General features: G+C 44.4%; 1 protein-coding gene and 1 pseudogene across 1 annotated transcript in view; one reads left to right on the top strand and one right to left on the bottom strand.

Moving 5' to 3' along the window:
- LOC111978699 (uncharacterized) overlaps positions 1–19,598 on the top strand; it is an 88,095-nt pseudogene extending 68,497 nt beyond the window's left edge.
- Positions 19,599–20,727: 1,129 nt separating this feature from the next.
- LOC111978697 (galactosylgalactosylxylosylprotein 3-beta-glucuronosyltransferase 2) overlaps positions 20,728–25,345 on the bottom strand; it is a 33,434-nt gene continuing 28,816 nt past the window's right edge. Inside the window, exons 3-4 of the mRNA XM_024008909.2 lie at positions 23,555–23,703; positions 20,728–21,694 (exon numbers count right to left, since the gene is read on the bottom strand). Coding sequence (XP_023864677.1) covers positions 21,608–21,694; positions 23,555–23,703 — 236 coding nt within the window. The 3' untranslated portion in view covers positions 20,728–21,607. The remainder of the gene's footprint in view (positions 21,695–23,554; positions 23,704–25,345) is intronic.

The raw sequence follows: 25,345 nt of genomic DNA, 5'->3' as shown, positions 1-25,345 counted from the left end.
TCTCAAGGGGCTCAATTTTGTTCACACATAAAGGGATCAATTATGGGTGTTCTATCAGTGTTACAGTGCCTATATTTATTTTCTCACCCATCTACGCACAATACCACATAAAGACAAAGTAAAAACATGTTTTTAGACGTTTTTGCTAATTTATTGAAATTGAAATATAGAAATATCTCATATAAATATGTATTCACACCCCTGAGTCAATAATTTGTAGAGGTACCTTTGGCAGTGATTACAGCTGTGAGTCTTTCTGGGTAAGTCTCTTAAGAGCTTTACACATCTGGATTGTGAAACATTTGCCCATTATTCTTTAAAAAACATGTTCATGCTCTGTTAAATTGGTTGTTGATTTTCCAGTAGATTTAAGACAAAACTGTAACTCGGCCAGGAACATTCACTGTCTTCTTGCTAAGCAACTCCAGTGTAGATTTTACCTTGTGTTTTAGGTTAATGTCCTGCTGAAAGGTGAATTCATCTCCCAGTGTCTGGTGGAACGCAGACTAAACTAGGTTTTCTACAAGGATTTTGCCTGTGCTTAGCACCATTACGTAAATGTTTTATCCTGAAAAACTGCCGTCCGTAACGATTACAAGCATACCCATAACATGATGCACCCACCACTATGCTTGAAAATATGGAGAGTGGAACTCAATAATCTGTTGTATTGGATTTTCCCCAAACATAAGACTTTGTATTCAGGACAAAAAGCYAACTGCTTTGCAACATTTTTTGCAGTATTATTTTAGCGCTTTGTTGCAAACAGGATGCATGTTTTGGAATGTGTTTGTACAGGCTTCCTTCTCCCTCTGTCAAATAGGTTAGTACTGTGGAGTAACTACGTTATTGCTGATCCATCCTCAGTTTTCTCCTATCACAGCAATTAAACACTAACTGTTTTAAAGTCACCATTGGCCTCAAGGTTGAAATCCGTGGGCGGCTTCCTTCCACTCRGGCAACTGAGTTAGGAAGGATGCCTGTACCTTTTGTAGTGACTGGGTGTACACCATCCAAAGTGTAATTAATAACTTCACCATGCTCATAGGGATATTCAATGTCTGCTTTTTGAACGTTTACCCATCTACCAAAAGGTGCCCTTCATTGCGAGGCACTGGAAAACCTCCCTGGTCTTTGTGGTTAAATCTGGGTTTGAAATTCACTGCTTGTCTGAGGGACCTTATAATTAATTGTATGTGTGGTGTACAGAGAGATAAGTTAGTCATTCAAAAATCATGTTAAACACTATTATTGCTGTTTAAAATCATGCAACTTATTATGTGACTTGTTAAAAACCTCCCTAGGGTACATGAGACGRTAGCGTCCCACCTCTTCAACAGCCAGTGAAACTGCAGGGCGCCAAATTCAAAACAACAGACATCCCATAATAAAAATTCCTCAAACATACATGTATCTTACACCATTTTAAAGATACACTTGTTGTAAATCCAGCCACAGTGTCCGATTTCAAAAAGGCTTTACGACGAAAACAGACCAAACGATTATGTTAGGTGAGTGCCTATTCACAGAATAACACAGCCATTTTTTCAGCCAAAGAGAGGATTCKCAAAAAGCAGAAATATAGATAAAATGAATCACTAACCTTTGATGATCTTCATCAGATGACACTCATAGGACTTCATGTTACACAATACATGTATGTTTTGTTCGGTAAAGTTTATATTTATATCCAGAAATCTGAGTTTACATTGGCGCCTTACGTTCAGAAGTTCCAAAACATCCTTTGATTTTGCAGAGAGCCACATCAATTTACAGGAATACTCATAATAAAACATGCTAAAGATACAAACTGTTATGCCATGCGAATTTTAGATGCACTTCTCCTTAATGCAAACCGCCTGTTGTCAAAGATTTTCTAAAAAAGCTTTACGGAAAAAGCAAAAACCATGCAAAATCTGAGGTCGGCGCTCAGAGCCCAATCAAGACACAAATATAGCCGTCATATTATGCAGTCAACAAAAGTCCTAAAAGCTTTATAAAGCTTCACTTACCTTTGCCTGATCTTCGTCGGAATGCACTCCCAGGACTCCCCACTTCCACAAGAAATGTTTTGTTTGTTCGTAATGTCCATCATTTATGTCCAAATAGTTACTTTTGTTAGCGCGTTTGGTAAACAAATCCAAAGTCACGAACGCGCTTCACTAAAAGCAGATGAAATGTCAAAAAGTTCCGTAACAGTCAGTAGAAACATATCAAACGATGTATGAATCAATCTTTAGGATGTTTTTAACATAATTCTTCAATAATGTTCCAACCGGAGAATTCCTTTTTTCTTCAGAAAAGCAAATGGAACGGGAGCAAACTCTCATGTGAACGCGCCATGGTCAGCTCGTGGCTGCTGGCAGACCTCTGACTCATTCCTCTCTCCTTCGGCCCACTAAACAGTAGAGGCATCAGACAAGGTTCTAAAGACTTTGACATCTAGTGGAAGCCTTAGGAAGTCCAACATTACCAATATCCCACTTTATCTTCAATAGGAGCTGAGTTGAAAACAAAAATCAACCAACCTCAGATTTCCCACTTCCTGGTGATTTTTTCTCAGGTTTTTGCCTGCCATATGAGTTCTGTTATACTCACAGACATCATTCAAACAGTTTTAGAAACTTCAGAGTGTTGTCTATCCAAATATACTAAGCTATTCTAGCTTTTATGGCTTTGTAGCAGGCCGTTTACTCTGGGCATGCTTTTCATCCGGACGTGAAAATACTGCCCCCTACCCCAAATAAGTTTTAAGCACATTTTTACTCCTGAACCTATTTAGGCTTAACAAAGGGGTTGAATACTTATTGACTCAAGACATTTCAGCCTTTCATTTTGTATTATTTTGTAAAAAAAAATGGGGAAAAAAACAGAATTGCACTTTTACATTATGGGGTATTGTATGTAGGGGTCCACGGTTCAAATGTTTAAGATATGAGTGCATCGGTCTGTGGGAGCCCAAACCGATCCAAATGAAGCATGCATAGGTCAGAAAACCTATTCAAACGTTATGAATCTCCAGTTCACTGTTCTTTTACTCATATTTTTTTCTTCTGAAAATACTTATTTTCTGTTGTGACTTAACTGAAGAGTCCTCTCCTTCAGTTTGGTAGGCTATCGAACTTTTATGCATGTAACTGTGAATGACTGTCATAAGTGCGCACAGTGGGGGAGATACAGCTGTGCCAATGAGAGGTGGGTCTGCCCGTCATTCTAATAGGCTATTCGTACGTCTGGCACCTTCAGCATGTAAAATGGCATTTGCAATGTCAAATCATAGGCTTTATCAGTTGAGTGACAACCATTGTAATTTGCTGGGTTTCCTAATGCACTGTAGAAAATTGTGTTTTACCTGAGTTGTGTAACCTACTGGAGTGGACGCAACTCACACCCAACTGCTGATTGGGGTTTTCAATCATTACGATTTTATTTAGGCTGTTCAGGTACTCCATAAGACATCATTTTGCTTTAAACAGTTAGTGTATTTGGTCATTTTTACATGAACAGGTTTGGACCCTAATTTCATAAAGGACAGCAATAATTTCGCATTTATTGGTCAGAGCAGGAGAAGCTATCTATAAAATTCCAAACAGTCCAAAACATTCCATTTCGAGACTGGAGTAAAATCAAAAGCTGCATTATGTTAATTGGCTAAATGACATGCTGATTTCTAAATATAACAAGTTAATCAGTGGGTGATTTCAGATAAAAGGTGGGGGGACAAAATGCCTACATTTCCCCCACCCCTAATCTGATAGTGGGGCGGTAGATGCTCAGTCTGTCCAATGGCTCAGCTCAGAGAGGCCCAGCTCCTGAGCTCCCATCACCAGCAGATATGAATTTAAAATAGGAAATGAATGTTCATGCAAAAATGTTAGTTTATCGAACCCAAATCACATCAATTCGTTCTCCAAATCAAAACGAATCTCACTGATTCATGTCTAACTAAAAGGTATCGTTCCTGTATCTTATCGGAGCCCATGCATCTAGATGCGTATCGAGTCGTTCATGAAAGGAGCGATGCACATCCCTACATAATCCCCATCATATACATATATATCCTCCTCATGTCTTGTCTTTGGAATTCTGATTAATGGTTCCAAAAATAATGTATCCACAAATTCAATTCCATTTGAACTTCGGAAGTGAAATCACTGAGGATTCAATTAATTAATATCATCATATCCAAACAGAAAGGAATGGTAAAATGGTACGATAGTTATTATTTCTCTTAGTTTACTGTTTTGAGATGGCATTGTGTCGAGAGAGATGACTGTGCTTTTTCGTTGCACATTGAGGTTCTGAACCCCAAATAAATCCATCTCTGAAAACGTCCTCCTACATCTTGAGGAGGGAGTGGGTGTAGGCAGCACACGTCATGGATAACCAGGAGTCACACACACACACACACACACACACACACACACACACACACACACACACACACACACACACACACACACACAGATAAGATTTTACACACAATCAATACTGCCTACAGGTCAATGTGTAATCTCTCTCTCTCTCTATCTCTCTCTCAGATGCACCTGCAGGCAGAGCTGAAACCAGTTCGGCTGCTGCACCTATCAGCGACGAGGACATCTTTAGTTCAATGGTGTCCAACCCTCTGCCATCTTCCGACAACACTCAGGTACCACCTCTCCCTCCAGAGCACGTGTGAAACTCATTCCGTGGAAGGCCTAGCGTCTGCAGGGWTTCACTCCTCCCTTGTACTTAATTGATGAGTTAAGGTCACTGATTGGTAAGGAACTCTCCTCAACTAGTTGTTTAGGTCTTAATTGGACACAAATTGAAAGGAGAAACCAAAATCCAGAAGGCACTGGGCCCACCATGGAATGAGTTTGACACCCCTGCTCTAGAGCACCGCACATCTCCTCAATCCCATATCTCACAATCTTCTTTCTCACCTCTCTCCCCATCAACCTCCCAGTGTTGTCTGCCTATGCCCTCTCCCCTATGGACACAATTGCTGTGTTCAGTGAAGACAGACTGCAGCACTGGGCTTCGTTTTCCTCTGCAGTAAGAACACACACACACACACACACCTCTGTATTCATTCATACATACACACACACACACATTGACCCTAGTTCAAACACCCCTCACACACACACACACAGTGTGCAGTCTTCCATTCCATGTCCTCAGAGAGCTGGAGCGAGGTTGGAGTGCATTGTTAACATTTCACAGTGTAAACAAAGGCAATGTGATCCAGCTCCCCAGCCACAGCTAACACTGTCGGTTACAGGCCTGTCAGAAGAAAGGACACCTCAATAATGTCTGTACATTACCACGGGGGAGAAGAGGGAAGAGGATGAGAGGGGAACGGAGAGGGATGGAGAAGAGGGAGATTGGGACGGAGTGCAGGAACAGAGAGAGAGTATAGTCTACTTCCGGCGCCGACAGAGATGGCCGCCTCGCTTCGCGTTCCTAGGAAACTATGCAGTATTTTGTTTTTTTACGCGTTATTTCTTACATTGGTACCCCAGGTAATCTTAGGTTTCATTACATACAGTCGGGAGGAACTACTGAATATAAGAGCAACGTCAACTCACTATCAATTACGACCAGGAATATGACTCTCCCGAAGCGGATCCTGTGTTTTGCCTTCCACCCAGTACAATGGATCTGATCCCAGCCGGCGACCCTAAACAACGACGCCGTAAAAGGGGCAAACGAAGCGGTCTTCTGGTCAGGCTTCGAAGACGGGCACATCGCGCTCCACTCCCTAGCATACTACTCGCCAATGTCCAGTCTCTTGACAACAAGGTTGATGAAATCRGAGCAAGGGTAGCATTCCAGAGAGACATCAGAGACTGTAACGTTCTTTTCTTCACGGAAACATGGCTCACTCGCGAGACGCTAACGGAGTCGGTGCAGCCAGTTGGTTTCTTCACGCATCGCGCCGACAGAAACAAACATCTTTCTGGTAAGAAGAGGGGCGGGGGGTATAACTTATGATCAACGAGACGTGGTGTGATCATAACAACATACAGGAACTCAAGTCCTTCTGTTCACCTGACTTAGAATTCCTCACAATCAAATGTCGACCGCATTATCTACCGAGGGAATTCTCTTCYATCATAATCACAGCCGTATATATTCCCCCCCAAGCAGACACATCGATGACCCTGAACGAACTTTATTTGACTCTATGTAAACTGGAAACCACATATCATGAGGCGGCATTCATTGTAGCTGGGGATTGTACAAGGCTAATCTGAAAAACAAGACTCCCTAAATTCTATCAGCATATCGATTCCGCAACCAGTGCTGGAAAACCCTGGATCATTGTAATTCTAACTTCCGCGACGCATATAAGGCCTCCCCGCCCTCCTTTCGGAAAAGCTGACCACGACTCACATTTTGTTGCTTCCAGCCTACAGACAGAAACTAAAACAGAAGCTCCCGTGCTCAGGTCTGTTACAACACTGGTCCAACCAATCTGATTCCACGCTTCAAGACTGCTTCGATCACGTGGATTGGGATATGTTCTGCATTGCGTCCAACAACAACATTGACGATACGCTGATTCGGTGAGCGAGTTCATTAGAAAGTGCATCGGCGACGTAATACCCACAGCAACGATTAAAAACATTCCCAAACCAGAACCGTGGATTGATGGCAGCATTCGTGTGAAACTGGAAAGCACGAACCACTGCTTTAACCAGGGCAAGGTGACCGAAACATGACCGAATACAAACAGTGTAGCTATTCCCTCCGCAAGGCAATCAAACAAGCTAAGTGCCAGTAATGAGACAAAGTAGAGTCGCAATTCAACAGCTCAGACACAAGAGGTATGTGGCAGGGTCTACAGTCAATCACGGATTACAAAAAGAAAACCAGCCCCGTCGCTGACCAGGATGTCCTTGCTCCCAGACGAGCTAAATAACTTTTTTTCTTCGCTTTGAGGACAATACAGTGCCACTGACACGGCCCCGCTACCAAACCTGCGGGCTCTCCTTCACTGCAGCCGAGGTGAGTAAAACATTTAAACGTGTTACCCTCGCAAGGCTGCAGGCCCAGAGGCATTCCCAGCCGTGTCCTCAGAGCATGCGCAGACCAGCTGGCTGGTGTGTTTACGGGACATATTTCAATCAATCCTTATCCCAGTCTGCTGTTCCACAATGCTTCAAGAGGGCCACCATTGTTTCCTATTCCCAAGAAAGCTAAGGTAACTGAGCTAAACGACTACCGCCCCGTAGCACTCACTTCCATCATCAATGAAGTGCTTTGAGCGACTAGTCAAGGACCATATCACCTCCACCCTACTTGACACCTAGACCCACTCCAATTTGCTTACCAACCCAATAGGTCCACAGACGACGCAATATCAACCACACTGCACACTGCCCTAACCCATCTGGACAAGAGGAAATACCTATGTGAGAAAATGCTGTTCATCGACTAAGCAGCTCAGCATTTAACACCATAGTACCATCCAAACTCGTTCACAAGCCGAGACCCTAGGTCTCGACCCCGCCCTGTGCAACTGGGGTACTGGGCTCTCCTGACGGGGCCGCCCCTAGGTGGTGAGGGTAGGCAACAACATCTCCACCCCGCTGATCCTCAACACTGGGCCCCACAAGGGTGCGTTCTGAGCCCTCCTCCTGTACTCCCTGTTCACTCCATGACTGCGTGGCCATGCACGCCTCCAATCAATCATAAAGTTTGCGGACGACACTACAGTGGTAGGCTTGATTACCAACAACGACGAGACGGCCTAACAGGGAGGAGGTGAGGGCCCTCGGAGTGTGGTGTCAGGAAATAACCTCACACTCAACGTCAAACAAGACAAAGGAGATGATTGTGGACTTCAGGAAACAGCGAAGGGAGCACCCCCCTATCCACATCGACGGGACAGTAGTGGAGAGGGTAGTACGTTTTAAGTTCCTCGGCGTACACATCACGGACAAACTGAATTGGTCCACCCGCACAGACAGCGTTGTGAAGAAGGCGCAGCAGCGCCTCTTCAAAATTCAGGAGGCTGAAGAAATTCGGCTGTCACCAAAAGCACTCACAAACTTTCTACAGATGCACAATCGAGAGCATCCTGTCGGGCTGTATCACCGCTGGTACGGCAAACTGCTCCCCCACAACCGTAAGGCTCTCCAGAGGGTAGTGAGGTCTGCACAACGCATCACCGGGGGCGAACTACCTGCCCTCCTAGGACACCTACACCACCCGGTGTCACAGGAAAGGCCATAAAGATCATCAAGGACAACAACCACCCGAGCCACTGCCTGTTCACCCCGCTATCATCCAGAAGGCGAGGTCAGTACAGGTGCATCAAAGCAGGGACCGAGAGACTGAAAAACAGCTTCTATCTCAAGGCCATCAGACTGTTTAAACAGCCACCACTAACATTTAGTGGCTGCTACCAACATACTGACTCAACTCCAGCCACTTTAATAATGGGAATTGTGGAAATGTATGTAAAAATGTATCACTAGCCACTTTAAACAATGCCACTTAATATAATGTTTACATACCCTACATTACTCATCTCATATGTATATGTATATACTGTACCTAGTAATCATCTTACTGCGGTGAAACTGGAAACTGAAAGCACAACCACTGCTTTTAACCAGGGCAAGGTGACCGGAAGCATGACGCGAATACAAACAGTGTAGCTATTCTCTCCGCAAGGCAATCAAACAGGCTAACGTCCCAGTACAGAAGACAAAATCGAGTCGCAATTCAACAGCTCAGACACAAGAGGTATGTGGCAGGGTCTACAGTCAATCACGGATTACAAAAAGAAAACCAGCCCCGTCGCGGACCAGGATTCTTGCTCCCAGACAGGCTAAACAACTTTTTTGCCGCTTTGAGGACAATACAGTGCCACTGACACGGCCCCCTACCAAAACCTGCGGGCTCTCCTTCACTGCAGCCGAGGTGAGTAAAAACATTTAAACGTGTTAACCCTCGCAAGGCTGCAGGCCAGACGGCATTCCCAGCCGCGTCCTCAGAGCATGCGCAGACCAGCTGGCTGGTGTGTTTACGGACATATTCAATCAATCCTTATCCCAGTCTGCTGTTCCCACATGCTTCAAGAGAGGGCCACCATTGTTCCTGTTCCCAAGAAAGCTAAGGTAACTGAGCTAAACGACTACCGCCCCGTAGCACTCACTTCCGTCATCATGAAGTGCTTTGAGAGACTAGTCAAGGACCATATCACCTCCACCCTACCTGGACACCCTAGACCCACTCCAATTTGCTTACAGACCCAATAGGCCACAGACGACGCAATCGCAACCACACTGCACACTGCCCTACACCATCTGGACAAGAGGATACCCATGTGAGAATGCTGTTCATCGATTACAGCTCAGCATTTAACACCATAGTACCCTCCAAACTCGTCATCAAGCTCGAGACCCTGGGTCTAGACCGTGCCCTGTGCAACTGGGTCCTGGACTTCCTGACGGGCCGCCCCCAGGTGTGAGGGTAGGTACACAACATTCTCCACCCGCTGATCCTCAACACTGGGGCCCCACAAGGGTGCGTTCTGAGCCCTCTTCCTGTACTCCCTGTTCACCCACGACTGCGTGGCCATGCACGCCTCCAACTCAATCATTCAAGTTTGCGGATGACACTACATGGTAGGCTTGATTACCAACAACGACGAGACGGCCTACAGGGAGGAGGTGAGGGCCCTCGGAGTGTGGTGTCAGGAAAAATAACCTCACACTCAACGTCAAACGAAAACAAAGAGGAGATGATTGTGGACTTCAGGAAACAGCAGAGGGAGCACCCCCCTATCCACATCGACGGGTCAGTAGTGGAGAAGGTGGAAAGTTTTAAGTTCCTCGGTGTACACATCACGGACAAATTGAATTGGTCCACCCACACAGACAGCGTTGTGAAGAAGGCGCAGCAGCGCCTCTTCAACCTCAGGAGGCTGAAGAAATTCGGCTTGTCACCAAAAGCACTCACAAACTTCTACAGATGCACAATCGAGAGCATCCTGTCGGGCTGTATCACCGCCTGGTACGGCAACTGCTCCGCCCACAACCGTAAGGCTCTCCAGAGGGTAGTGAGGTCTGCAGAACGCACCACCGGGGGCAAACTACCTGCCCTCCAGGACACCATACACCACCCGATGTCACAGGGAAGGCCATAAAGATGCATCAAGGACAACAACCACCCAAGCCACTGCCTGTTCACCCCGCCTATCATCCAGAAGGCGAAGGTCAGTACAGGCGCATCAAAGCAGGGACCGAGAGACTGAAAAACAGCTTCTATTCTAAGGCCAATCAGACTGTTAAACAGCCACCACTAACATTTAGCGGCCGCGCCAACATACTGACTCAACCCAGCCACTTTAAAAATGGGAATTGATGGAAATTTGTAAAATGTACCACTAGCACTTTAAACAATGCACTTAATATAATGTTACATACCTACATTACCCATCTCATATGTATATCCTGTCCTATATCATCTACTGCATCTTGCCATCTTATGTAATACATGTACCACTAGCCACTTAACTATGCCCACTTTATGTTTACATACCTACATACTACATCTCATATGTATATACCAGTACTCTATACCATCTACGCATGTTGCCATGCCGTCTGTACCACCACTCATTCATATATCTTTATGTACATATTCTTTTATCCTTTACACTTGTGTGTGTGTATAAGGTAGTAGTTGTGGAATTGTTTAGGTTAGATACTTGTTGGTTATTACTGCATTGTCGGAACTAGAAAAGCACAAGCATTCGCTACACACTCGCATTAACATCTGCTAACCATGTGTATGTGACTAATAAAATTTGATTTGATTTGATTTGATCTTGCCATCCTTATGTAATACATGTATCACTAGCCACTTTAAACTATGCCACTTTATGTTTATATATACCCTACATTACTCATCTCATATGTATATACTGTACTCTATACCATCTACTGCATCTTGCCTATGCCGTTCTGTACCATCACTCATTCATATATCTTTATGTACATATTCTTTATCCCTTTACACTTGGGTGTGTATAAGGTAGTAGTTGTGGAATTGTTAGGTTAGATTACTCGTTGGTTATTACTGCATTGTCGGAACTAGAAGCACAAGCATTTCGCTACACTCACAATTAACATCTGCTAACCATGTGTATGTGACAAATAAAATGTGATTTGATTTGATTTGGTCTGAGCATCGTACAGAGACTGGAAAGAGACGAGCTGGCATTCTCAGCTGTCTCACCAGTCGAGAACAGATGTGGGAAAAAGAGAGAGGGGGAAAACAGTTGTTTAAATGAAACATTTATCAATGAGGTGTGTTTGAGAGGTGCCACAGTTATTCCCCCTCCCTTACCTTCGTCCCCATCCCACTCCCCTATTCCCTTGGCCCTCCCCTGCCGACACACAGAACATGGATCTCCCCTTTCGTTGCATGGCTCACAGCACACGCCGGCTACATGCCACCTGGGAGCCCCGCAACCCGCTACACGTACCTCCAACTACCACTGCTAGCCTGGTACCAACCCCTGCTTTCTCTCTCTCAGCATCTCCTTCATCCCATAAAACCCCTCTCCTCCTCCATCCCTCACTCATCCCCACTACCCTCCACCCTCTCCTCCATCTGCTCTCTACCCCTCTCCTCCCTCCATCTATCCCTCAACTCCTCTCCTCCCTCCGTCCCTCCTTCCATCCTTCCTCCTTCAGTCCTCCCTGCTTCCCCCCTCCCCTTCGTTTCCCATCCCTGTCTCCCCCTCCCTGCCTTCATACCGTGCATCTAGACACACTCCAATACATTTGCACGGCTTGCATGTGGAATAAATTCGGACACACAAAGAAAGAATACACATGAACACGCACATCACTTTCCTACTGGCTGCCCATTATTATGTTGTGCTACTGGTTTGAGCTGTGGCTGCACACACACACACAACACCACACACACACACACCACACACACACACACACACACACACACACACACACACACACACACACACACACACACACACCACACACACACACACACACACACCACATACACATACACATACACACATACACATACACATATACATACATACATAAGACACCACTGAGCTGCTTTCCCTCTACTATAAAACAGGATTTTGGGTATTCTCTGCTATCTCTGAATATGTCAATTATAAAAATACGATTAGAGCTCTTCATGATCTGGGATTTGTGTTATCCCCAGCTTTTCAACCAAGCATGCCTTTTATCTTTCTGAATATTCTGGAGAAACAGAGGCTGAGAGATGGAGTGGGAAGAGAAATATTGATGGAGATGGAGAGAAATAGAGAGTCGGTTATTAGTCTTTCAATCTGTTCTCTCTTTTTTTTTCTCTTCCCAGTAAAAGAGCACCCCCGCCCCTCCACACACACACACCACACACACACACACACACAACACACACACACACACCACACACACACACACACACAACACAACACACACCACACACACACACACACACACACACACACACACACACACAACACACACACACACACACACACACACACACACACACACACACACACAAAACCTTCTGTCTGTCGGACACATTGCTCAGTAGGATTGTTGACTGCAGATGGTGTATCAGAGGGGATAGTGTGTGCCTGCATGCCTGAGTGTGTGTGCATTCTGCCAGATTCAGGCTCTGGCTGGAACACACGCTGCTACTGTTTGTGGGTCTGAGTGTAGAAGTGTATGAATACTGACACAGTGGGAAATGGCTGTTGGATGGAAATGCCACTTCTAATTCACAGCTTTGTGGGGATTCAACAGAGGGGAATATAATATGGATACTGGAACACCGTGTGCTAGAGTGAGAGCCCAGCTATGCACAGATCTTGTGTGTGTATTGTTGTGTACCTGACTGTTTCCACCTGAAGGACAGTCCCTGCTTTTTCTTCCTATTTTAACTATTTATTCCCTCCACATTGACCAGACACACCTCCCCTTCCTCCCTATCTCTCATCCTCTCTCCTACTCCCACTTCGCTAATGATCCAGAAGGTAGTCAGGCAGACACACAGATCCAACATTAGTAAAACGCACCTCATTGGGCCACATGCAAATGCCTGGGTATTTATAGAACATTGATACATATTTCAACACTCCAGAGCCGCCTGCTTGTCACCTTAATCGGTCTCTGCCCTAATACAGTGCAAATGGACCGCGTGTGTGTGTGTTGTGTGTGTGTGTGTGTGTGTGGTGTGTGTGTGTGTGTGTGTGTGTGTGTGTGTGTGTGTGTGTGTGTGTGTGTTGTGTGTGTGTGTGTGGTGTGGTGTGTGTGTGTGGTGTGTGTGTGTGTGTGTGTGTGTGTGTGTACAGGACAGTAGAAGGGTCATGCTCATTGGATGTTTTAAGTCCCTGCTCCAATTACACATCATGTGCTTAATCACCTGCTTGTGTCTGAATCAGCTGTCTGTCTCAGTCTGTGTGTTTGTACAAGGGCATGTGTACAGGTGTGTGAGTACGAGTCACTGCTCGTCTACTTCACTCTGTTCATTCCCTCCGTGTTCCCCAGTCAAAGGGACTGCAGAGAGATGGGAGACCAGCACTGCCTGCTAAGCAGCCGAAGGCCACAACACACAAAGTCCTTCCTGTGGCGCATATGTGTGTGTGTGTGTGTGTGTGAAGCTCGGCAATCACACACAACTTCCATCCAGTCTCACCTTATCTTATTCATCAGCTCACTGCTTTCTCTCTCCTCTCTTTCSCTCCTCTCATTTCACCTGTCCTCTCCCCTTTGCCTCTCTTCCTCTCGGCAGCCTCTACCTTAGCCCTCCCTGCCTACATACATGCGCCTTTTCATATTCACCCTCCCCATCCATTAGACTTAATGGGTGTTGGAGTTGGGAAGGTATGTTTCTGTTTAAAAGTTTTTTTTTTATAAAGGGTGTGTGTCTCCTCATGCTCAACCTCGCTTCATCTCTCTCTCCTGCGCCAGTCTATTTAATATCATCCATCTCACTTAAGGTGACAACACCTCTTACATTTACATTTACATTTACATTTAAGTCATTTAGCAGACGCTCTTATCCAGAGCGACTTACAAATTGGAAAGTTCATACATATATTCATCCTGGTCCCCCCGTGGGGAATGAACCCACAACCCTGGCGTTGCAAGCGCCATGCTCTACCAACTGAGCCACACGGGACCACACGGGACCTCTTCTTGGCACACGTACACACATACACAATATATGTCTCCAATTGTCTCAAGGCTTAAAAATAATTATTTAACCTGTCTCCTCCCCTTCATCTACACTGACTGAAGTGGATTTAACATTGGATTTAACAAGTMGCATCAATAAGGGATCAAAACGTTCACCTGGATTCACCTGCTCAGTCTGTCATGGAAAGAGCAGGTGTTCATAATACTTTGTACACTCAGTGTATATCCATTTTTTTGGTTGAGATTTCTCAAGAATTTGGTTGGGAATATTGTCTCAGATTTTCCAGCAAATTTAAGTCAGGACTGAGACTGGACCATTCGGGAACACTCAGCACCTCTTGGAAAGCTATTGTGGTGTGTCTTTTAAATGAACATTGTGTAATTGTCACACTGTATTTTTTTTTTTGTCCTGGGGTTAGGTTGAACCGAGTTTTCCTCTCTTACCTTGCCTTTGCTTCTTTCACATTTTATTTTGGTCTGGACAAACTCCCCCCATCCCTGCCAGTGACGAGCATAACATGATGCTGCCACCACAATACTTGAAAATACAGAGGGTTTCACTTTGTATTGTGTTGCTGTATTGGATTTGACCCAAACCAGTTGTTTTAAATGTAGGCCCAAAAAAATGCATTTCTTTGTCGTGTGGTCAAATTCACTCTGGAGTGCTCAGAGTGGCTCTGGGCATTCGTAAACTAAGAGCGTTGTCCGATTGTCTGTTCGTAAATTCAGAGCGTTGTCCGATTGTCTGTTCGTAAATTCAGAGCGTTTCACACTCGGAGCATTCAGAGTGCACACTGGATGCTCTGGCCAAGGAGTAGGGTTGATCGGAGCGTTCTGACCTCAACAGCAGTCAAGCACCCAAGCTAACTGGCTAAAGTTAGCAAGCTTGCTAGAAACTTTCAGATAAAAATTAGAGAACACCTCACTCTGACCATTTTACTTGCCCTAGCAGAGCTGGTTAGGCTGTTTTCATGTTATCCAGAGCGTTGGTGACTGCAACTGTGCTGCTGGCAACAATTTTAATTATGCTTTTTTGCCGACTTTACTGACACCATATTCAACACGTGTTTTACATTTGTAATTTTGTCAGTTATTCTGTGCTCTGGCACACTCAGACGAGAGTGCTCTGAAATCGGAGTAGATAGTCAGAGTGAATTCACGAACGCGCCCTTACTTACTAACAACGTCCTTGTTGCAAACAGAATGGATGATTTTTGTCACACAAGCCAGTGACGTGGAGTGAATGCAATGTTGTTGATCCTCTGTATTTTCAAGTATTGTTGTGGCAGAATCATGTTATGGGTATGTTTGCAACCGGCAGGGACCAGGGCGTTTGTCAGAATCAAAAGAAATATGAAAGGAACAAAGCCCAGGTAAAATGATAGAGAAAATCCACTGTTGTCTTCTGAAAATCTAACCCTGGGGTAGAGTGGTATTTTTCAGTGGAACAATTACACACATTTTGATGCCAAAGACAGACACACCAGCATGTCTTTCCAAGAGGCGTTGTGTTCCTGCAGAAGGTTAATGAGCGATGATAAATCACTGTGCTCCCAATGACAACACACACACACACACACACATATACACACACACCAAACAACGACACACACACACACAGACACTCTGCCTTTGTCAAGTACGTGATATGACTGGTCGTGTGTGTACTGTAATGGGTTCAGGGCAAGCTGTTGGGCTTTAACCTTTGATGGGTTAAAGCCCAAAGTGCTCTGGAGTCAATAGGCTTGTCTGTGCTACACACACAAACACACACACACAAACACACACACACACACACACACACAAACACACACGCGTCTCACACAAGCCTGATAGTTCTGGTGCTGCAGGGGCATGAAGCAGGGTTTCGTTAGGAAGATGTGGCACCAGACATTGGACCGGCATCATTTTTATTTACCAGACTCATATGCATTGGGGAGTTACCTAATTAGGGTGTCCACCCACAGTGCGCAGAATGACAGACATCACATTTAGAATATGGTAATTCATATGAACAGGACATGCAAGTGGAGGATGCCACTATGTGCGGTCCTTCTTATTGAATTCTGATGTGCACTTTGAACATGAACTGTCCACATTTACTTTTCCTGAGCCAACAAGACGAACAGCAAAATCACTAGCCTATCTCAATCTACTACAGTAGAAAAGTTAACGCTACCTGTTCTATTCATCAGCTTGCCGAGAAAGAAATGGCTTATTCCAAACAGACTCTAGGACAGTTGTGGGATGATAGAGCCCAAATTCATACAACCAGTYGGCCTGGGCTGCATAAAATAAAAACAGTAAAAAGCTATGAGTCTGATGCAAAAGATCAGAATGTTTAGCTTAAAATGTTGATAAACTATTTCTTCACATTATAAGCGCAGCAATGTGCACAATGCAGTAGGCTACGCGTGAATGTTCATTCCATAATGCAATTAGCGGGAAAACACCATTGTCAAAAGGGCACTGCACATGCGAGCGGTTTCATGTGACATACAGTACCAGTCAAAAGTTTGGACACACCTACTCATTCCAGGGTTTTTCTATATTTTTATTATTTTCTACATTGTAGAATAATAGTGAAGACATCAAAACTATGGAAGAACACATATGGAATCATGTAGTAACCAAAAAAGTGGTTTAAACAAATCAAAACATATTTTATAGTTGAGATTCTTCAAAGTAGCCACCCTTTGCCTTGATGACAGCTTTGCACACTCTTGGCAGTCTCTCAACCAGRTTCATGTGGTAGTCACCTGGAATGCATTTCAATTAACAGGTATGCCTTGTTAAAAGTTAACTTGTGGAATGTCTTTCCTTCTTAATGCATTTGAGCCAATCAGTTGTGTTGTGACAAGGTAGGGGTGGTATACAGAAGATAGGCCTATTTGGTAAAATACTCATGTCCATATTTTGGCAATAACAGCTCAAATAAGCAAAGAGAAATGACAGTCCATCATTACTTTAAGACATGAAGGTCAGTCAATCCGGAAAATGTCAAGAACTTTGAAAGTTCTTCAAGTGCAGTCGTAAAAACCATAAAGCGCTATGATGAAACTGGCTCTCATGAGGACCGCACCAGGAAAGGAAGACACAGAGTTACCTCTTCTGCAGAGGATAAGTTCATTAGTGTTATCTGCACCTCAGATTGCAGCCCAAATAAATGCTTCACAGAGTTCAAGTAACAGACACATCTCAACATAAACTGTTCAGAGGAGACTGAATGAATTTGGCCTCCATGGTTGAATTGCTGCAAAGAAACCACTACCAAACAACACCAAAAAATAAGAAGAGACTCACTTGGGCCAAGAAACACGAACAATGGACATTAGACTGGTGGAAATCTGCCTTTTGGTCTGATGAGTCAAAATGTTTTATTTTTGGTTCCAAACGCCGTGTTTTTGTGACACGCAGAGTAGGTGAATGGATGATCTCGGCATTTGTGGTTCCCACTGTGGAGGAGGAGGTGTGATGGTGTGGGGGTGCTTTGCTGGTGGCACTGTCTGTTTATTTAGAATTCAAGGCACACTTAACCAGCATGGCTACCACAGCATTCTGCAGCGATACGCCAACCCATCTGGTTTGTGCTTAGTGGGACTATAATTTGTTTTTCAACAGGACAATGACCCAAAGCACACCTCCAGGCTATTTGACCAGGGAGATTGATGGAGTGCTGCATCAGATGACCTGGCCTCCACAATCACCCGACCTCACCCCAATAGAGATGGTTTGGGATGAGTTGGACCGCAGAGTGAAGGAAAAGCAGCCAACAGGTGCTCAGCATATGTGGGAACTCCTTCAAGACTGTTGGAAAAGCATTCCAGGTGAAGCTGGATGAGAGACTGCCAAGAGTGTTTAAAGCTGTCATCAAGGCAAAGGGTGGCTACRTTGAAAAATCTCAAATATATTTTGATTTGTTTAACACTTTCTTGGTTTCTACATGATTACATTTTTGTTCATTCATAGTTTTGATGTCTTCATTATTATTCTACAATGTAGAAAATAGTAAAAATAAACAAAAACCCATGAAAGACTTTTGACTGGTACTGTAGATGAAAATATCTGTAAGAAATATAGATCTAATAGGCTACTTTGAAGCAAGGTAAGATATGACTCCTAATATCTATTAAAACGTTCCAGTTTCAAACAATTAGTAAGTATATGTTTATTTTTTTWAAAGGCATACTGCCTCCAGCACATTGCAAAGGGGTGTGTGATGCGCTGATGATGCCTGCCTTCTGTTCGCGTTTGATACCACGTTCAAAACAACTGGGAATTGGGAGAGAAAAAAAAATCTCAGACAGGGAAAAATCACTTTGAACAGTCATCCAACTCGGAATTCCAACTCAGGCTTCTTTCTAGAGCTCCGACTTTCTGAGCTGAAGATCCCTGACGTCATGATTTTAACTCGTATTTTTCCGTTTCCAGTTGTCTTGAAAGCACCACAAGATGCTGCAGCAGCAGCTTTTGCGTTTGTCTGACAGATGTTCCACTCCAATGTTCTGTATCTGTATGCTGTGTGCATGTGATAAATAAGATACACAACAAATATACTGTACATACGCGCCAATGTAATTCCACCAAATGATGCTAATTAACATATAGACCGATAAGCATGACCAGTCAAATGTATTTCCATCGACTGGTATTTCCATCAATGAATAGGCTAGAAAGCATTATTTCGCAATGGGATTTTTATATTTTTATATTTTTATATCGTCTTTTCCCACCAAAAGAAAATGCGAACAAAAGCGGCTAATGGAAACCCCTGGCATGAAGGTGCATTTCTAATGGTTTGGAAGTGGACAGGAGGCAAGAGAGGAGAGGGGGGAGGAGAGCAGAGGAGAGATAGGGAAGGGAGAATGGATGGGAGTGAAATAAAGGAAATGGACTGAGAAGGAGAAAAGAGAGAAGGAGGGTCTACTCTCTGGTCCTTATATATGCAGTAAAGGAATAATGTCTGCTGTGTTAAGCAGGTTGTTGCGGTCCTTCTAGAGTGCTTTAACTGGGTTTGTACAACCCTCTAACCTTTCTGTTTTCTCTGCCCTGCCCCCTCTCTCTCTCACTCACACACACACCTCCTTCCATCTCTCTCTCAGATGACACAGCAGATGTCGGGCATCGCCATGAGTGGTAGTGTGTCAGCGCCACCCAGCTTTGTCCAACCAGGTGCTCCTGTAGGGGGGTGGACCCCCCTCGGGCCAGACCCTCAGCACCCAGCTGTGGAAGTGAGGGAGGGGACAGGGGTAAAATGTGAACGGGAGGCAGAGCCCCCATGTCCCCCCCAAATCCCCTCCTTTACCCTTCCACCAACCCTAAAACAGAAAACAACACACAGATGGTAATCTATGGACTGCTCCACTGTCCTCCCTCCTTCCCTTTGATCATTCCTTTAGAGACCCCCCCCCCCCCCACCTCTCTCTACCTCTCTCTGTGTGTTGAGGAGAGTCAAAGGGAAAGGGGGCGGAGTCTSCAGTGAAAACAGACTAGCAGCTGCTAGTCTATCTCTACATGTGACTTTTAATTTCATCTTCTTTTTACCTTTTTTTCATTTGGTAAAAAAACTAAAACATATTGGCGAAAGAGAATCAAGCGTCTAACAATAATAAGGTATCATTACCAAAACCGATAGAGAGTAAATAGATGTTGAAATGGAAGATATGGCTATCATGTTGGCGACCCAATCAATCTCATCTGTGTATATTGTACTGTACCCTCCCCCTTCCTCCCCTCTGGGCAATCAGAGCCCCTGTAGCAAAACATTGTATGATCCAGTACTGTATTACTGTATGTGTGTCTGAGATAGAGGCCTCCCACCTATCCCTCCCCGTCATGTTGTGTTCTACTGTCCCCTATCTTACTGTGGTGTTTGGTTGTGTGCAGTACGAGAAMACGCACAGTTATGTATGATTCACACTATAGAGCCAAGCCTGGTTACGTGTTCACATTAGTTGCTAGAACCGTGCTGGACATGACTTATGTGAAAAGACAATATCTGAGCCAGCGCAGTATGGTTCGGCTCGGCCATATAGTGTGAATCAGACATTAGATTGAGGCAAACAAACATGGAAGACAGTCAGTGGGGCAAGGAGCTAACAAGGGATGGGTGGGGGAGACCAGAATGGTATGAAGAAAGATATGATAACAGTGACGACATAAAGCTCTAGATGATTCGGGAAGTGTTTTGACATTGGGAGCCTAATGGAGCTGTCAGGGATTGGAACAGTCGTCTCAACATSATGTGTACTTCCTGGTCTCTATTATGTCATAATCTCTGTCTAATCCTGCTTTATGTCATTCAATAGATTCTATAGTGGGCAAATAGGAAATCCAAGTGGAGAAATACTATAGGACATGGGGGAATATGGGACAAACATACAACAGAACAAACACACCCAATCACAGACATACACACAGAGATATTGTGTAGTGTAGTTCTAAGGTGGAGATTCTATCCCTCTGCCAAGCAATAACGAGAGAACACACAAACACACATATATACACTCATGAGAACACACACACACACACAGCGCGTACTCCAGGTTTATTTCTAATGGTGTTTACATTTTCTGGTGCCTAGTACAGAGAACAAAAGTTTCCGTGCATTAAACAGTGAATAGCCATGAACTGTGTGACCATTTTTGTCCAATGACTCTTTTATTGTAAAGTTGTAGTTTATCTTTTGGTTCTTTTCTTTTCTTTTTTTCCTTCTTTTACAAGAGGGTTCATTTGGAATAAAAGTTGTACTCCTGGAGTTTGTTCTTTGTGGTCCAGTGTGTCAGACCCACAGACACTTGAGGCCAAGAAGACCAACATTCATCTCAGCAGGACACAACTGGTGGCTGTCCTGTCACCTGTCACCACATAGAACATCAGATTGCATTTTCTGGTCTGGTCATTTCCCAATTATTCAACATGTTGAATGTCCACCGTTCATCGGCACCCAGCAAGTGATCTACTTCGCACTTCCTTTTACAGATAAACACACATKCTGAACACAAATCTTGTTCCGTTTCATACAAACTGAACTTACATACTCAATGATCAAGGCACAGACAGACAGACACACACACACAGACAGGTTTAGCCCACATACTTCAGAGGAAGTCCCCTCAAAAGGGACTGGTCCACATATTGCAGTACAAGAGCAGAGTTCACTGGGAACGCACAGGTCACCCCAGTGCATTTTGGTCCACTTTGAGATACAAATGAATCTGGGACCTCATTGAGCCAATCACAACATTCAGGCAGCAGTTCCCATCCATGCAATTGGTCTAAAGTGTCCATCGTAGTGTAGTCAAGGTTATGGTCAAGCAAGGTGCTATCGGTAGTGTAGTTCCATAAATTACTGGCAGTCTGTCCGACCAATGGGCTTGTTTATTCCTCTCTGGTTATCCCGCCCCTTAGACCTCGATGACCATACTGTCCTGTCGATGTTTGGGCTCGTTGCCCAGATTCACCTTCTCTGTACGAGTGTGCCACACCAACACCTGAGACAGAGGGGGAGAGAGGGTTAGAGTGCACACCAGTGAACTGATATAATTAGGTATGCGAAAGCAAGGGTTCCACTATAGCAGAGCCAGCCCTGTGAAAAGGATTGGTGCCTGTTCAAATGTTCAAGAATAGGCTCTGTGACAGAGAAAGTGAGGGAGTGTTTCAGACTGAACAGACTGATAGTTCTACCTTGTACTGTAGTACATGTGAAAGTGTCTCACTTCTATTTCCAACCCAGTCGATGGTGATCATTTGTGTGTTCACACACACATGCAGTGATTGATTGTTTGGTGTGTGGTGCTATCCGTTCCCGTCTCCACATGTCATTTCCTGCACGCGGCTGCTAATTGTCCCGCTTTGCATATCTAACGAGACCAATGCTGCAGCCAACGAAGCGGTGCAGAGGGTGGGGAGCAGCATGTGTGTGTCAACATTTCTACACAGTTTGTGTGCATTCCATTGTTCTCCCGAACCCCACCCAATATCCTKGTCCTCTCTGTAGGGAAGATCAGAATCTAGTTAGAACCCATGTGTAATAAGATGTTCTGGGAGAGGTTGGGGAGAATTGGGAGGGGAGGGTTGCCTGCGTGCAGTCCAGTCTGTTCACACCCAAAGAGTGGACAGAGTGCSCTGTGCCACTCCTCATTCACGCTGTCTGCCACCTGCCCGGTACAGTTGAAACCGGGATTTAGCCGTGAAGAGCACCCTTCTCCAGCATTCCTATGACCATCGAAGGTGAGCATTTGGCCACTGAAGTCTGTTCCAACGCCGAACTGCAGTCAGGTCAAGACCCTGGTGAGGACGACGAGCACACAGATGAGCTTCCATGACAGTTTCTGAAGAAATTCTTCAGTTGTGCAAACCCACAGTTTCATCAGCTGTCGGGGTGGCTGGGCTCAGACGATCCCGCATGTGAAGAAGCCGGATGTGGAGGTCCTGTGCTGGAGTGGTTACATCTGGTTTGCGCTTGTGAGGCCGGTTGGACGTACTGCCAAATTCTCTAAAACGACYTTGGAGAGGCGGCTTATGGTAGAGAAATGAACATACAATTATCTGGTAACAGCTCTGGTAGACATTCCTGTAGTCAGCATGCCAATTGCACGCTCCCTCAAAACTTTAGGCATTGTGATGGCATTGTGTTGTGTGAAAAAACMGCACATTTTAAAGTGGCCTATAATTTCCCCCAGCACAGTGTAATGATCATGCTGTTTAATCAGCTTCTTGATATGCCACACCTGTCAGGTGGATGGATTATCTTGACAAAGTACAAATGCTCAATAACAGGGATGTAAACAAATTTGTGCCCAAAATTTGAAAGAAATAAGCTTTTTTGTGTGTATGGAACACTTCTGGGATCTTTTATTTCAGCTCGTGAAACCAACACTTTATATGTTGTTTATATTTTTGTTCAGTATATTTCCTCTCTGATGCTTAAGGTTAGCATGTGAAGAATGTAAGCTTATCCCAGATCTGTAACTAAGGGCAACCTACTGTACATGGAGCCTGGCTGGGTTGTTATTGGGGATGATGTCACGTCCTGCTGGCAATGTAGCAATGGGTGATAAGTGATGATGTCATATCCTGCTAATGGTGTATATTAATATCAGCCTACAGCGGCCCCATTAACTTAATGGGCTGATAATGATGATGACTACTAGTGTCATGAGCTGCACAGGAGAGGAGGGAGAGGGTTAGCCTAACTGATGAGATGACACAGTCAGACAAGAGGCTATATTAGGAGATAGCGTTTCATCCCAGAAAGTTGAACCAATGGAAACAGTGTTACTGTCAGGACAACTTTTTAAAAACCTAATAACACTGTTGCCACGGTAACAGTGATAGGCTAGACTACTCACCCTTGTGCAGTTGTTGGCTTTCGGCTCCAGGTCTCCCACCTTCGTGATCTGCTTCAGGAAGTCAGACTCCTGCATGCCGGGCTGGGAACCCCTGCGCTTAAACAGCGCCCGCGGGCTCCCCAGAACCACTTGGAGGTTTACTGCAAAACCTGGAGAAGAGGAAGAGGAGGGTTTAAGGCCTTCTATGATCATGGTCAGAGGATTATARAAAAATTCAGTCTCAACCATTACATGTCATTTTCACATTGGATGTGCTATACTGTTAGGAGAGAGCAATTGAGAGGGGCAACGGGATCAATTCATTTCCTGCATCACTCCTTGATTACATCACTCCTTGATGTAATTATATATATATTATATACATATATAACCTTAAACTATTGGAACTGGGTCCCTATCCCACTATGGTGAACTGCATACTAGAGATCAGGCAAGACTGAGATCACATCACATTTGAGTGTGCGTGCGCGTGTGTTTGTTGTTCATGACTATGCACTGAGAATGCCAAGCTTTGACATAGGAAGAGCCCGCTACAGAATCTCATATTACCCTCCTTATCTCAGTGACAGTCTACACTGAGTGTGGAAACCATTACGAACACCTTCCTAATATTGAGTTGCACTGCCTTTTCCCCTGAAAACAGCCTACATTCGTCATAGCATGGACTACAAGGTGTCAAAAGCGCTCCACAGTGATGCTTCCCACAGTTGTGTCAAGTTGGCTGGATGTCCTTCGGGTGGTGGACCCTTCTTGATACACACAGGAAACTGAAAAGTCCAGTAGCGTTGCAGTTCTTGACACACTCAAGCCGGTGCACCTGGCACCTACTACCATACCCAATTCAAAGGCAGTTAAATATTTTGTCATGCCCTTCACCCTCTGAATGGCACACATACACAATCCATGTCTCAATTGTCTCAAGACTTTAACATCCTTCGTTAACCTGTCTCCTCCGCTTCATCTATACAGATCGAAGTGGATTTAATAAGTCACATCAATAAGAGATCATGGCTTTGACCTGGATTCACCTGGCCAGTCTGTCATGGGGTTCCAGCAGGTGTTCCTAATGATRTGTACACTCAGTGAATATGCCTTCCTACTGGGAATGGGGTGTGCTAATGGCTGCATGGAATAGCGTATTATGTGTCCTTGCCTCCTCGTTTCCAGTGAGCACACTGTTTTCTAGGCCAAAACACTACTCACATGGGTATGCTACTTCTCCACTGAGACATTGTGAGATTGTGCATGCARGTTTATGTGCATGTGCGAGAGTGTGTTGTCTATTTCCTGTATTTTGAAGTCACCAGTTTAACACACAGTTCCGCAGTGTCTGAGTTAGTCCAGTGAGATCTGCCTATTGGGTCAGTTCTAAATCAAATCAKATTTTATTTGTCACATACACATGGTTAGCAGATGTTTATGCGAGTGTAGCGAAATGCTTGTGCTTCTAGTTCCGACCATGCAGTAATATCTAACAAGTAATCTAACAATTTCACAACAACTACCTTATACACACAAGTGTAAAGAAATGAATAAGAATATGTACATTTAAATATATGGATGAGCGATGGCCGAACGGAATAGGCAAGATGCAGTAGATGGTATAGAGTACAGTATATACATATGAGATGAGTAATGTAGGGTATGTAAACATTATATAAAGTGGCATTGTTTAAAGTGACTAGTGATACATTTATTACATCCAATTTTTAATTATTAAGAGATTTGAGTCAGTATGTGGCAGCAGCCACTCAATGTAGTGATGGCTGTTTAACAGTCTGATGGCCTTGA

Source organism: Salvelinus sp. IW2-2015, linkage group LG18 (genome assembly GCF_002910315.2).
Source record: "Salvelinus sp. IW2-2015 linkage group LG18, ASM291031v2, whole genome shotgun sequence".
Lineage (NCBI taxonomy): Eukaryota > Metazoa > Chordata > Actinopteri > Salmoniformes > Salmonidae > Salvelinus > Salvelinus sp. IW2-2015.
Note: the sequence above shows the minus strand (reverse complement) of the source record. Positions and strands in the feature narration are given on the sequence as shown.